The 13,857-nt window shown below is 33.5% G+C and overlaps 2 protein-coding genes across 3 annotated transcripts; one reads left to right on the plus strand and one right to left on the minus strand.

The window, feature by feature from the left end:
* Nucleotides 1-2,164: 2,164 nt before the first annotated feature.
* On the minus strand, nt 2,165-6,780 carry LOC133284299 (plant UBX domain-containing protein 8-like). Its single transcript, XM_061481298.1, has 11 exons — nt 6,644-6,780; nt 5,852-5,922; nt 5,131-5,716; nt 4,962-5,045; nt 4,690-4,799; nt 4,367-4,574; nt 4,044-4,244; nt 3,818-3,949; nt 2,715-2,858; nt 2,576-2,632; nt 2,165-2,467 (listed from the first exon to the last, which is right to left on the minus strand). The coding sequence occupies exons 1-11, from the start codon at nt 6,725-6,727 to the stop codon at nt 2,360-2,362; spliced, it is 1,785 nt and encodes a 594-aa protein (XP_061337282.1). The 5' UTR covers nt 6,728-6,780; the 3' UTR covers nt 2,165-2,359.
* Nucleotides 6,781-10,969: 4,189 nt separating this feature from the next.
* On the plus strand, nt 10,970-12,774 carry LOC133284323 (uncharacterized). Of its 2 annotated transcripts, XM_061481329.1 has the most exons (4): nt 10,970-11,234; nt 11,406-11,441; nt 11,850-11,954; nt 12,584-12,774. In XM_061481329.1, exons 1-4 carry the CDS (start codon nt 11,066-11,068, stop codon nt 12,607-12,609), a joined length of 336 nt encoding a protein of 111 aa, XP_061337313.1. In that variant the 5' UTR covers nt 10,970-11,065; the 3' UTR covers nt 12,610-12,774. The 2 variants fall into 2 exon arrangements, 1 of the variants encoding a protein (XP_061337313.1); XR_009747888.1 differs by lacking the exon at nt 11,850-11,954.
* The last annotated feature ends 1,083 nt before the right edge of the window (nt 12,775-13,857 follow it).

Genomic DNA, 13,857 nt, shown 5'->3' on the forward strand with positions numbered 1-13,857 from the left:
AAGAGGTGAAAAAGTATATATGCTCCCACCTCACAATCTTAGTTGGCCTCTTGGGGCACTACATATTTTGTGGAGGAGAGAGGAGTTAGGTGGTCATTGGTCAACCACACACGCGCCGCCTTTGTTCGTCCGACTGACTCGGCTCGATTCGATCTCGCACGTGTGTGAAATAAAAATATTTTTTTATTAAATTATTTTAATTATTTTTGTCCAAAATGCCCCTATCTGAAACGTTGCTTCCCTCTGAATTTTTCTAGCCAATTTGTATCTTCCTGCCTGTTTCATTTTGAACCGAAGTGGTGCGTTCGGTTAAGTCTGAACCGAATTGATCACCGATTGTAATGATTCATCGTCGTCAGTCGCGGCGGTTTGTCGGTGACTGTTCATCATGTATTTCCAGTGTCTATATATAAACACTGATCCCTTCAAAAAATTATCGAAATTTTTGTATCGTTACTCTGCCGGATTTTTTCTTCGTCCGTACATGCATGCATCCATACTTTCCGGTGTGATTCCTCAGGCATCCTGTTGTGTTCGTACAGGCTTCTGATCGATAGTACCATCGTTCTAAAGACGCAAATTGTTCTATCCTGAGAGACAAGTGTTCATCAACCTTCGACATCAGTGAGGGAATAAATTGTCTTAAGGAGACAACTTGTGTTAGGCTCAGATTCCTCATCATATTCTGCATGCTTTTATTTCTGATCAAGTTAGTCCGTTCTTAAATTTTTTATTGCACTTTAATTATATCGTTAATTACTATCTCTGCAATCATACATAGATTCGAATCTATAGGTGAATTTTCGTCCACTGTCTTTTACAACAATCTTAAGACAATTTGTGTTTTGAATATGTGATTCAGTATATTTTATTTTTGCATTATATATTGTTTACTATTTATTGTGCAATTACGATATTAATCTATGTGATTAATTCGAGTTTCTGTTTCTGTAACATAAATGACAAGTGCAAGTACCAACTTGGTCAATCTTACTGGTTCTGTTCCAATGCATGCTGAGAAACCCAAAAAATTTAATGGGAATGATTTCAAACGTTGGCAATAAAAAGATGTTTTATTTGACAACTCAAGGAATAAGCTCCTAAGTTGAAAGAGGGAGAATAACCTGATAAGGAAAAGGTTGTTGTCATTGATGCTTGGAAGCATTCTGACTTTCTTTGCCGAAATTATATTCTCAATGGTCTAGACAACACACTGTATAATGTGTATAGTACCTTGAAAGGATTTGTATCAGACGATATATACGGTATCGTACGATATTATACATATTTATATCATACGATACAAAAATTACATCAAAATGTATAATTTTTTAATATAAAAAAGAAATATTTCATTTATGATTTAAATTAAAAAAAAAAATCTAAAAAGTTATTATTAATAAGGAAAAGAAAATAAAAATTTGATTTGTGATTTAAACTAAAAAATTAATCTAAAAAATTTATATTAATAAAAGAAAAAATTAAATATATATTAAATATTTCTGATTTAAATTAAAAAAATTTAAAAAGTTATTATTATTAAGGAAAAGAAAATAAAAATTTAATTTGTGATTTAAACTAAAAAATTAATCTGAAAAATTTATATTAATAAAAGAAAAAATTTAATAAATATTTTAAAATTATTTTTTATTATATTTCTGTATCTTAAGATTCGATATGATTAACGATACAGAATACGAAAAATCGATTAAACGATACACAATACATATTATGATTCAATAACCTTACCCTAGCCATTGGTTAATATATCTAGAAAAAAAAAAGAAGAAAAACACTTGATCTAATAAAGAACCCTAACCAAAAAATAGAAGAAGAAAGAAACCTAAATAACTATAGATAAACTCTTAAATTCTAATTATACATCTACACTAGCGGGAATTTTAAAATATATCAATTCTGAATTTAAAAAATTACCAAGGTTGTGTTAAAGATCTTTTAACAAATAGTAAATAAATATACAAGATTTTAATCCAATTTAGGAAAAAAATATATAATTGAAAGTGATATGGACACGAGTTTAAAATCCGTCGTTTGGATGGAGGAAGGAGACTGAAAAAGACCACGCGAAGGAGGGGAAGGAATATGTACAATATCATTTTCATGAAACTGCAACCCAACTGTATATGATGAAAAAATTCCCCACGGATATTCATCACATGTAAAAACGGATAGTTTTGTACATCTGATTCTGATCTTGTAGAACAGAAATTTTATAAATATCTTCATCCAAACAGCATAAACCAGATTGAAATTCCATATGGTCGGGTGTATGGATTCATAATTTAATAATAAACTAAAAGCTTCAATCAAATGTTTTCTAAAAATCTGCATCAGGGCATTAGATTAACTCCAAAAACAAGGCTTCTTGCTTGTTGGTCAGGCCAAGTTCTTCAAGTATTGATGCACTTTCTTCATAAGTAAAAGCACGCCTAGGATAAGGTCTCACCTGTCCAGTAGTAACATTAAAGACGAGCGATCACAATGTCAATGAGGATATATGCCATGTTAAGGGTAGGAATTATGATAAAATTGAAAAGCAACGGGGTATACTCACCAGTCTGTAACTGCCTGGTTTCAGCACCCTACCAATATCTATGAAGTTGAAAAGAGACTGAAAAATCCCATAATCAAGTTTAGCAAAAATATTCTAGAGACATTGGAGGAAAACAACATATTTTCTTGCAGGTCTTTACCTGTAGCTTATCAGATCTAAGGAATCGGCGTCCACGACGGCTGCCATCTGGCATTCTCACTAGCAAGGTCACAGCATTCTCATCATCGGAGGTTGGTTCTGGTGGTAAAGAGGCTTCTTTTGCAGCTAACTCTGTTTCTAATTCCTAACACAGATTCCCAGAATGATGCAGAATGCAAGAGTAAGAAGTAATTCGGAAATAGGAGCAAGCATTCATAGGTTTTGCACAAGCTAATAGTATACATGGAGAAAAATCAATTCACACTGGTATAAGAATAATAAATCTTACATTCTTTATTAGCCGTTGATCATTTATATCTAAGAACTCTAATTTATTAGTCATTTACATTTTTAGATGTAAGTTGGATCAACAACTAAGATTAGATATACATTGGTGTAAGATAATTTTCTCCTCTATATAAAATATATGTAGGATGCAACCCATTGAAAGAAAACAGTAGAATACAACATTTAATTCATGACAAAATGAAAATCCTCCCTACCCTACAAAATCTCTAACAACTGCCTCTCCTATCCCCCCCCCCCCCCCCCCCTCTCTCCCTCTCTCTCTCTCTCTCTTCAAGAAATGCATGACAATGGAAATATAAATAAAACTGAAATGCAAGGCAGCTCTCTTTTATTACCAGGTTGGCCCTAAATATAAAAATCACTCCTCATTAAACCCCGACTAGGGAGGATAAAGGTGAGGGCAATTCTTGTACACAGCCTTACCGACAAAGAGACTTTCCCGGATTTAAACTCATGACCTTTCCATCACAAAGGAGCAGTTTTATCACTGCTCCAGGCTTGCCCTCTTAGATTGGCCCTAAATATAAAAATAAATAATCACTCCCCATTAAATCCCAACTAGCAAGGGTGGTGGTGACGGTAATCCTTGTACGAAGTCATATCCTTGCTTACTTGCAAAGAAGTTATTTCTCGGATACAAACCCGTGACCTTTCAGTCACAAAGGAGCAGTTTTGCCCCTGCTCCAGGCTTACCCTTAAATATAAAAAAAAAAATTGGAAAACAAAAATTATGAGCACTAGCAATAGGAAGCAACGGGCATGTAAAAACCATGCAATTAGTTACAAATGTATTACCTGCTCTTCCTGTAATTTCCTGCGAGATTCTTCCTCTCTCTGCTTTTCCTCTTCCCGCGCAGCCTCGGCTTCTTCTATGGCTTTCAACTCTTTTTCTCTATCCGCTTGTAAGGATGCAAGATATTCATCATCCTGCATTAAATAAACATAGACAGCAACAGCAGCAGTTAGGTTAGGCCATCTCCTACAACCCACAATTCCAATCAATTTAAGAAATAAGTCATACCTGTTGTTCCCTTATCAGGCGCTGAGCTGCCAATGATGGTGAAGGTGGGCGAGGTGTTGGGCGAGGATAGAAACCCCTGCTCTGGATGAACTCATGCGGAGCATAAGGATAGCGATACTCACTCCCTTCTGGGATCCCACCAAACATTGCAGCCTCAAGCATAACTGCTTCATCATGCTCCTCAGAAGAAATGCCACCCCACTTCAATTTCATTTTTTAGTCAAATATTGAAAATTAGGAAGCATGGACAATATGAGTTTAAGATACTATGACAAATACAAGCATAACTTCTTTTTGAAAACTAATAAAATGAAGGACTATACCTCATCAGGGAAGGAGTTTCCATTAAGCTGAGGAAGATTGCTGTCATCCTGCTGTCCTGTGCTTGGCAGTGTGCTAGCCTCAATAACTTCAACATCTTTGGCTGACTCTCTGAAGCCCAAAGATGTACGTCTAGACCTGTTCCTAACCAGAGGTTGCTCTTCTAAGTCTTCACCTTCTTCTTGGATGGATGAGCTTCCTGTCTGCAATCTAGAATGACCATATTGCGCATTTCAGATTCAACAACCGCAAGAAGGGAAAATGCTGAGCTCTTTGCAGCCAACAGAGCAGACCAAAACAGTGAAAACAAGCATAAATAGAATACCTTCCACTTGATGCCACTTCCCCTAGTTCCACCTCAGACGACTTAGATGAACCTACTTTTGGTGCCCCAACATCTCCTTTCCCACGCCATGCTTTTTCTTGCTCAGCTGCCTGGACTCATTTGATGTTAAAAGCAATCAAGGTTCTCAATTTCCATTATTAATGAAAAACAAAAGTGAAAGCACCAATCTATCATAGTGAACGTGTTCAAAATGGCAGGTTCAAGCAGGCTATCATAAAGAATAAGAAAAATAAAATAAAATAAAAGTGTACCTTCAGGGACAATGAAACTGCATGGGCAAGCTCAGGATCCTCCAAATCAGATTGCCTTGGCTGAGGCCCAGATTCACTTAAATCCTGCATCAGGTGGGAAATAAATACTAAGGCAAGGCAATCATTCAGTATACCAGAGCATGAGAAATCCATCAAGAAGGAAACATACAATTTGTCTACCAAGGTTGTGATTTGGGTGTTTTTCCTCGGCCTCCCGTCTCGAAGCCTCAATTGCTGCACGGATCATTTCTTCTTCTATGTCATTGCTGTAATCTGGTAAATTATCAAATGTAGGAGCACTGGGTCTAGCACTTCTGTCAAGTGATGTATCAGCCAAGATCTTCTGTTTTTGCTCATCCTGATATGCATTCTGGGCAGGTGAAGTATCATCATCATCTTCATCATTAATTATGACAGTCCCATAATTATCTGGACCATGGGCATGAACACTTCCAGTGACATCCTCAACAGTTGGAACATGGCCAGCTTGAGGAGTGGATTGATTACCATCCTTAAACTCTATGGGAATCTCCCTTACCTCTCTTGGATGAGTAACAAACGGTGCTTGGTTTGTTGAATCAAGATGAGTATCAAGTATACTTCGTCCAAATGTTGGATCTAGAAGAGAAAACGGATTATTTCTTGCCGAAGATAAAAGTGAAAGAGGTCCGCGAAATTCAACAGGACGTTCATTGTCTATATCCATGAAATCATCTTGTGGAACTTGTGGAACAGCAGCAGAGGTATCGTGCGTGCTAGCCATGAAGGAATGAATTAAGATATCAATATCATATGAATTAAAAGGAACATGAGGAACACATAGAGTAATACCAGTTTGACAAGTTAGACTTCAGAAGCTCACTGGCTTACTAATGACATAAAGAGTATACCTGGTTGACAAATTTCTGTCTCCTTCACTAAAATGTGCATTGACAGCTTCATTAAGGTTACCCCCATGCTCCTGAAGAGTGATAACATTAACAAATGATGAGAGACATAAACAACCACCTGACATCATTGATAAATGCCTAAAATCTCTAGTTACAAAATCTAAACAGAACTGGTTCTATACAAAATGACCAGACATCATATACCACTTTTATGAGATAATGTATGGATAATTTAGATGCTAAAACTCGCATCCAAAGTGTGAGGGATCTCACATGTCTAAAATTCTAAGCAAGAGTAAGTTTCCAAGTTCATGTGTAAGTATCCGGTCAAAAATAGTACATACATAATCCGAGGTCATAATATATGTAAACTCTTTATGAAGCTTCAAATTCAGCAAACATCCTAGAATTGCAGTGACTCCAAGAAGGATTAGACAATCTAACCGTACTTTTGAAAATAAAAGGAAACTAATCCGACTAAGTTAAATCGATGAATAGTTAAAAACATGGTGTGTTGGTTATGATCGACCCTCATTCATCAGGGTCGGCAAACAGAAGCATCTAGATAATCCAAAATCCTAACTTTAGAGCAAACAATCAACAAACAAAAAAGAATTCCGAATGCACCTAGGTGGGTAACTGCACTCAGCACGCAAGGCAAAAAAAAAAAAAAAAAAAACCCTAATTATTACCTATGAATAACTTTATTTACCTTCCATTCTAATTGAGACTATGAGATAGTTTGAGATAACATGATCGTGAAAGGATTAAAAAGGAGAAAAGATAATTAACCTCGAGCTTTTGCACTGCGATTGCTTCAGATAAGCCTGTGATGTGGATGAATGTCTCAATTGCATCCTGATTAGGCCTCGCCATTGAAATCAGAATTGTATGAAACACAAATTCAGCTTTCTTTTCAGAAAAAAATAAAAAAGAGATTTCTTTTTTGTCTGGGAAGTGAAGAGAGATATTTGGGTGAAATATCAAATATAAAGCGCTGGGTCTGCTTGTACCCTCTACCCAACAGAGAGAGAGAGAGAGGGCGTTTTGGTCTTGACGGGATAATTTGCAGGGATAAATTCGGGAAAGAAGATTGGTTGGACTTCTCCAGTCTTATACGCTATTTGGTGAATTCTTTGATTTCTTATTTATTATAAATCAATCTTTATTAAATAATTTTTTTTGGAGTTACCCAACCCTAATTATCTCTTTGAGACGAGTTGGCTTCCTCCGGTATCCCACGAGCTTCAACTCTTTGAGCCGGCTATGGGACTAATCCGGAGTGCGGAGGAATGGCTAAAGGTTCAGCCCCCTCCCCAAGAACGCATTCAGCGGGAATCGAACACATATCCAACCCCACTAACTCAGCGTCAAATTACCAACTGAGCTGCACCCATTGGATCTATTTATAATTTTCTTCATACAGAAACAGAAACCCCTAGGCAAAAAATAATAACATATTTAATAACTTTATTAAATAACTTGATATTACTTTAATTCGATGAGATTTAAATAAGATCTATTTAATAATAAAGAATTGAGTCAAAATAATATTCCAAATAATAGATGATTATGAAGATATTTAGAAATTTTGATAAAATCCACCTATTTTAATACTTACAAAGAAAGGAATAAACATAAATTTTTTTCTAAATCTAAAGTTTTAATATAACAATATCATTCTCTTAGTCCTTAATTAATTATTATTTATTATATTGTTTTGGTAAAAGGCAAAGTTGCAGCGCTGCGAGCTTATTGGTCTTACACGTAAGCTTCAAAAGATACTTGGACGCCACAGCAAGTAAACACTTCCCACTTTCCAGTTTGCAACTGTGGAGGTTCCCACTTCTCATTTTGCTATTAATGGACAGCTTTTTTTAAGGTATATAATCATCTTTTCAAGAATAACATTAATAGAAGTATGAGAGAGGATATTTTAATTACCAAAAATTCTTACTACTGGCTTACTACCCATTATATCATCATTGAATCAAAGAGAGATAATGTTAGTTTTTGAAGAGAGAGAAAATGTTAATCTAATGGTGATTATAAGGGCCGACCCAGTTCAAATACCCACTTCGTGAGTGTCTGGGGAAGGGAATACTCGAGGCAGTCTTTCCCCTGCTTTTTGCAGAGAGGCTGATTCGAACCCGCGACCTGACACACCATTATATAATCTAATGGTGATTATATAGGTAATAAATTGGTAGTGAAAAATTTTGATTGTGAGAATATCCTTCCTCTAGAAATATTATATTTGTAAATTTTGTTTTCGAGTGAATTTAAAAATACAAAAATATAATCTCGTATTATTGAAAAATATTTTTCTTTCTTATATGTACATTAATTTCTGTGTTTTTTTTTTTATATAAATAGATAATCCCACACATAATTGTGTCTCTAGCCTGAGAGGGTGACTCTTCGGTTACATAACACTAATAAAGTCTTTTAAAAATATTTTCTCTACTTACCTGATAAATTTAATACTCGAACATTTATTTATATGCTTATGGAATGTTATAAGTATAGGATTTAATTAGAATAAAAAATTTATACAATATTAACATTATATATTAAAATAATTTATAATGTCGTAAAGGGTCTTTACAACTTAATTTTTTATTTTGTATATTTCATTATTTATTTTCTTATTTTAAAATTAACTCCTTAATAATTTAAGTGAGCCACTTAAATTTAGACCAGCTAGATAATTTTCACATAATTTGACCTATGAGCGTCTACGGCCAATTCGTATCAAATTAAGAAAAAAAAACAGGTTGGTTTTTATGTATCAAAAAATAAATTCTAGGTTAGTTTTTTTCTTAATTTTTGAAAAAAGTAATAATTCGTATCAAACTAATTCAACCAGTACTGGGTTGGTTTAGTTCAAGATAACCATGAGTAGTAAATCTTAAATAGTAATAAATATAATTTATGTTGTATTGATACGTGACACGGAATACGACATGATACGATATGCTGACACGTTAATTTTAAAAAATGTCAGATTTTATCATATTAGGATACGTTTTTATATAAATTAATATTTTAATATATATAATATGGGCTCTTTCACCCAAAAGGACTTTTTGAGGTTCTAACATACCAAATTGGTTTTTGATTCATGATATTTACTAATGAGAGTGATTGAATGTCGCAGAGGGACCCAGCGACATTGAGTGCGCGATCCTCCCCCGCGTCATTCACACCTTTTTTTTTTTTTTAAAAAAAAATTTCAATTGAGTGACGTCCTCACCCCTCTCCGACGCTCATATGATTGTGTCAGGTGGCACAATCTCGTTAGTCTTGTTACCGTAAAACTTTGAAAAATCACAACTTTTGACTTGGCTATTCAAATCAGATGATTTTTTTTATTTCACATAACTTTTTGAGGTCTACGCAATGACACCTCAATTGACATATTTTATCTTCCATAAACATAGTTCAAATTTGCAACAATAGTTCCACATTTTTATAAATTTGAACTATGTTTGAAAGGATAAAATATGCCAAATGAGGTGTCCTTGCATAAATCTCGAAAAATTATGTGAAATAAAAAAATCATCTAATTTGGATACCTGTGTCAAAAGTTATGATCTTCTGAAATTTTACGGTAAAGAGACTAACGAGATTGTGTCACTTGGCACAATCCTATGAGTGCCAGAGAGAGGTGGGGGCGTAATTCAATTGAAAAATAAAAATAAAAATAAAGAAATGTGTGAGTGACGTGGAGAGAGGGTCGCGACAATCAGTGCTGCTGAGTCCCCCGTGTCATTAAATGGCCCTTATTGATAAATATCGTGAATCAAATATCAGATTGAAAAATTAAAAGGATAAAATCTCCAAATAAGTCAAAAAGCCATATAATATTATTTATATCTCGTACATATAGCAGCCCATAATATAATAAGTCATATAACTAATAAAATATTTAAATTTCATAACATAAATATAAAACAAAAATAATTTTTTATGCCTTATTAATTTTTCAAGTCAAATTTCATACCAAAAAATGTTTGATTTATAAATTTATTTTTCATGTTTATTTAAAAAATAAAATAAAATAAAATTTGAAATATTTACATAAATAAGTAAATAATAGAGTTGACCGCATGTCGAAAAATATTGACTACATGTTAAAACGTTGATCACGTGTTCCAAAATGTTAAACGAGTAGGCCCTAAATATCCCTATAAACTTCAATTTTTTGAGCTAACTATAAAATTAATCCCAAATTAAAGCTTAGTAACAGTTAAACCTAATCATCTATCTCCAAAATTTTAGTCTCCATGAAAGTAATAAATTTGACAACCAAATTAATGGTGATTGGTCTGAATCGAGTTTATCATGAAGGGAACCAAATATTTAAATTAATTCAAACTATTTCATTTGATTTAGTTTGAATTATTGAATTCACCGAGTCAATCCGATCCGATGGACACCCCTATTTTATTTTAGAGTAAACATCTTTTTTGGTCTCTGGCAATATCTATGAAATTTTTTTTAGTCCCTGGAAATAAAAAAGAACCAAATTGGTCCCTAACAGTATATAAAAAGGGTCACGTTAGTGTCGGAGGAGTTGACATAAGGACTAACGTGACCCTTTTTTCATAATTTTAGAGACCAATTTGGTCTTTTTTTATTGCCAGAGACTAAAAAGAATTTCGTAGATATTGTCAGTGACAAAAAATGGTGTTTACTTTATTTTTGTTAAACTGTGGACACCCGCACCCCTATTTTTTTTATTTTTTTTTGGTACATACCCGCACCCCTATTTTAACCCAGCCAATGAATGGATCAAGTGAAGTAGCTTAATTTTGCTGTGTTAATCCATTTGATAATTCCATCCTTTGTCTTTTGCATTTGATAAAAACTAAATATTTTAAAAATAAAAAATGAAAAAATAAAGAAATAATTGAGTATTATCGTGAATATATTAAAACCTAATAACATTTATTTATTGTGAATTAAACTTAGTTTTTTCAGGAATCAAATTCAATTAGATAGATTCTCTGATTCAATGTTTCACAATACTACTTTTCTTTTCTTAAAAAAAAAAAGATTTGCCAATTTCTTTTTGAAAAAAAAAAGAAGAAGCAAACGACAGTGAATGGTTTGATAATGAAGTCGTTTCGCTGATCTTGGTGGTCCTCGACCCAACGGCAGTGTCGCGGAATGTGCGGACATGGTAGTTTCCGATCTGCGCCATGAATAATGCGAAGGCATTGTGAAGATCCATGTCACCCGATGAGGTTTTTCTCATTGTATTATTATATGTGTTTTTCTAAAAGATTTCAGGTTGTTGTTCGTTTGCCAGGATCAATATTCCATAGTTCTCCTCTGCTATTGATGCTTCGCTTCTCGGTCCACAAACGGTTACAAGGTATAATCAAGTGTATTATATCAGCCATTGAAACTAGGTTCTTCTATGATATATACTTTTAATTCTATGTGTATCCCAATCATGAACTTGCAAAGACAGCTTGGGATTTTTAAATTGTACTGCTTGAAATTCTTATGGTATAATCACACTGGAAAATTTGCTGCGGTACAGAACTGAAGTTCAGCCTGATAATCTTTTATGCAGCAGGTAAAGTTTTTTTTGGGTTTTTAATTGTAATTATTATTTTACTAGTTGTTTATTTCCTATTCTACTAATTATGATTGCTTGATCTTCGTTGGTAAATATTTCTCATCATCATTTGGGTGATGCAGAGCATTCTTGACATGAATGGTGTTATCTTTTTCCAACTAAGATTATGTACATCTTGTAGATGAGGAACAACAATTTGAAAATATTCGTTTGCACTGTTTAATCTGTACCTACCGTAGGCCTAAATGATTTTTACATGTGATTATCCTAATTGCCATTCCTCTTTCTTTTGATCCAAATGATGCAATTCTTCATCCTTATTCTTCTACCGATGTATCTTGGGAACTTTTGTAAGCAGTCATTATTAACTCATTTCTGAATACAGTTTGGTTTTTGTGGCTGCAGATGTAGTCAATGCAAGCTCATTTGAGCTGCGCATGAAAAGCCTTCAGATGGCATGTATTTCAAGTTTAAAATTCACAGGCCTTCATCACTTATCAGAAAATTCAGGTTATTAGCATGTGTTGAGAAAAGGAAAGAAAAATAAGACATGAGAAACATAACACTCAATAATATTCTATGAATGATGTGATACAAAAGACAAAATAATAACCCCTATTTATACTAATACTAAACTCTTAGCTCTCTCAATCCTTATCAATTAAGGAAACAAATCAAGAAATATAATAAAATATGAATACCACTTTAACAGATCACCCAAAATACTTTAAGATATTTTAAGATACAATAATAATATTATGAGATATTCCCAAGATACTCTAACAGCACATATTAAAAGTGTGATCTTTTTGCTCATATTTCACATATTAAAAGTGTGATCTTTTTGCTCATATTTCAGATGTTACCATCATCTTTGCTTTTTCCATTTTTATTTATTATATTTTAAAGTAATGAATAGAATGAGCATGCGTAAGTATGAAGGCCATTTGCAGATAAAGAGATCTTTTACTGTCAAAGAGAGAGGTTATTATATGGTACTTGACTGTATTATGAGATTAGTATATCATGGTACTTTGCTGAAGATTACCAGATGGTGTTAATAATTTTCTATGAAAAAGATGCACTGCTGCTGTTGACTCTTGGCTTTCTCTTTCCTTTCCTTTTGGACGTGGTATTAGAAGTGGAAGGAAATTACAGGAAATGAAGCACCTCAATGATTGGAACCAAGAATTATAACCAAATTGTCAAGGATTTGTTTCACCTGAGGAAAATGAAAGTTGGTTCTTGAGAGTCTACGTTTATCTTTTGGTTGGCAATCTGGAGGCTATATTGGTTGAAATTGGAAATATGGATTTTAATTTATTTTTAAGTTTAATAATTTTGCAATAAAGTGTTTTCTACAATATACCTAGATATAACAAAAGTATCATGTTTGTTTGAATTTATCATCCTCCACTAGATTTTAGCCAGAAATATGCAGCATCCACACCTGTTTAAAATGGAAAAGAATAAAGGAATAATAGACATTGGAGGTACACAGTGTTTAAACATCGCATTTTGATTATATTTATTAATTGAAAGGATTAGTTCATAGTTTTATCCATAATGTTGAAACTTGTGGATCAAAATTGCATCTGTGTGAGACTTAAACCAGTGTGGCATTTGGTTGTAAAAACAACGAAGGTTTTTGTCGAATTCATGAGAAGAAAACTTTTGATATTGTATTCATTTTTCTGGTGGATAAGTTATGAGCACATAATATGATGTTAAAAATTGTGATGTCAGGCTATGAATAATTCTGAAATTCAATGCAAATTCTTGTTCTTCCATTTTATCTTTGTTGTTTATAGAGAATTTTCCTTTGGGAGATTTCGCTGTTCTTGTATACTTATGGAATCCTTTCACAATAGTTGCATGCGTTGTTCTATCTACATCTGCAATTGAGCTTTTGATGGTTATCTCATCTCTATATGGAGCATGTATGCATAAGCAGCTAACAACCTATGTTTTGTAATTTCTGATTGTATTTTTCATTGACTCTGCTGGCTCCCTCTTTCCTTTGAGTTTCATTAAATGTGTTGCATGTTTTCTGGTTAAGAATTTCTTCTCCTAATATTGAAAAAATTATTCAGTTTCCTTCTCTGCAAAAAAGATTAGATAGCTTTCATTCCTTTGGGATGTTCTGACGATAATTGAATGAGAGATCTCAGTTTCTAGATGATAGAGATTGCTTTTATTCAAATATACGTGGTAAAGAGTTTTGCCAATGCTTTTTTATTTTTATCATTTTCTTCGTACCAATAGGTATTTCTTGGTCTTGAGTTGCTTTTGGATTGAAAAGGATCTGACCTTTTTTCAGTTCAATGATTACACCAGTAAAACAAGACAACTAAAGAGGGCAGAACTCATGTTCATGAGGGAACTATAGTTGTTACGTGGAGAAAGGTGGGTT

The sequence above is a fragment of the Gastrolobium bilobum genome, unplaced genomic scaffold (genome assembly GCF_033153095.1).
Source record: "Gastrolobium bilobum isolate Gb01-03AN ecotype WA unplaced genomic scaffold, APGP_CSIRO_Gbil_v1 utg2926, whole genome shotgun sequence".
NCBI lineage: Eukaryota > Viridiplantae > Streptophyta > Magnoliopsida > Fabales > Fabaceae > Gastrolobium > Gastrolobium bilobum.

Bases quoted from the DNA above. Each gene is read 5' to 3' on its own strand.
- LOC133284299 (XM_061481298.1), bottom strand. From the start codon at position 6,727: ATGGCGAGGCCTAATCAGGATGCAATTGAGACATTCATCCACATCACA. The intron at 4,800-4,961 runs GTACACTTTTAT...AAATGAGTCCAG, and splicing joins CAGTTTCATTGTCCCTGAAG to GCAGCTGAGCAAGAAAAAGC. The intron at 4,575-4,689 runs GTATTCTATTTA...TGGTCATTCTAG, and splicing joins GAAGTGGCATCAAGTGGAAG to ATTGCAGACAGGAAGCTCAT.
- LOC133284323 (XM_061481329.1), top strand. From the start codon at position 11,066: ATGCGAAGGCATTGTGAAGATCCATGTCACCCGATGAGGTTTTTCTCA. The intron at 11,235-11,405 runs GTATAATCAAGT...GCTGCGGTACAG, and splicing joins GGTCCACAAACGGTTACAAG to AACTGAAGTTCAGCCTGATA. The intron at 11,442-11,849 runs GTAAAGTTTTTT...TTGTGGCTGCAG, and splicing joins GATAATCTTTTATGCAGCAG to ATGTAGTCAATGCAAGCTCA.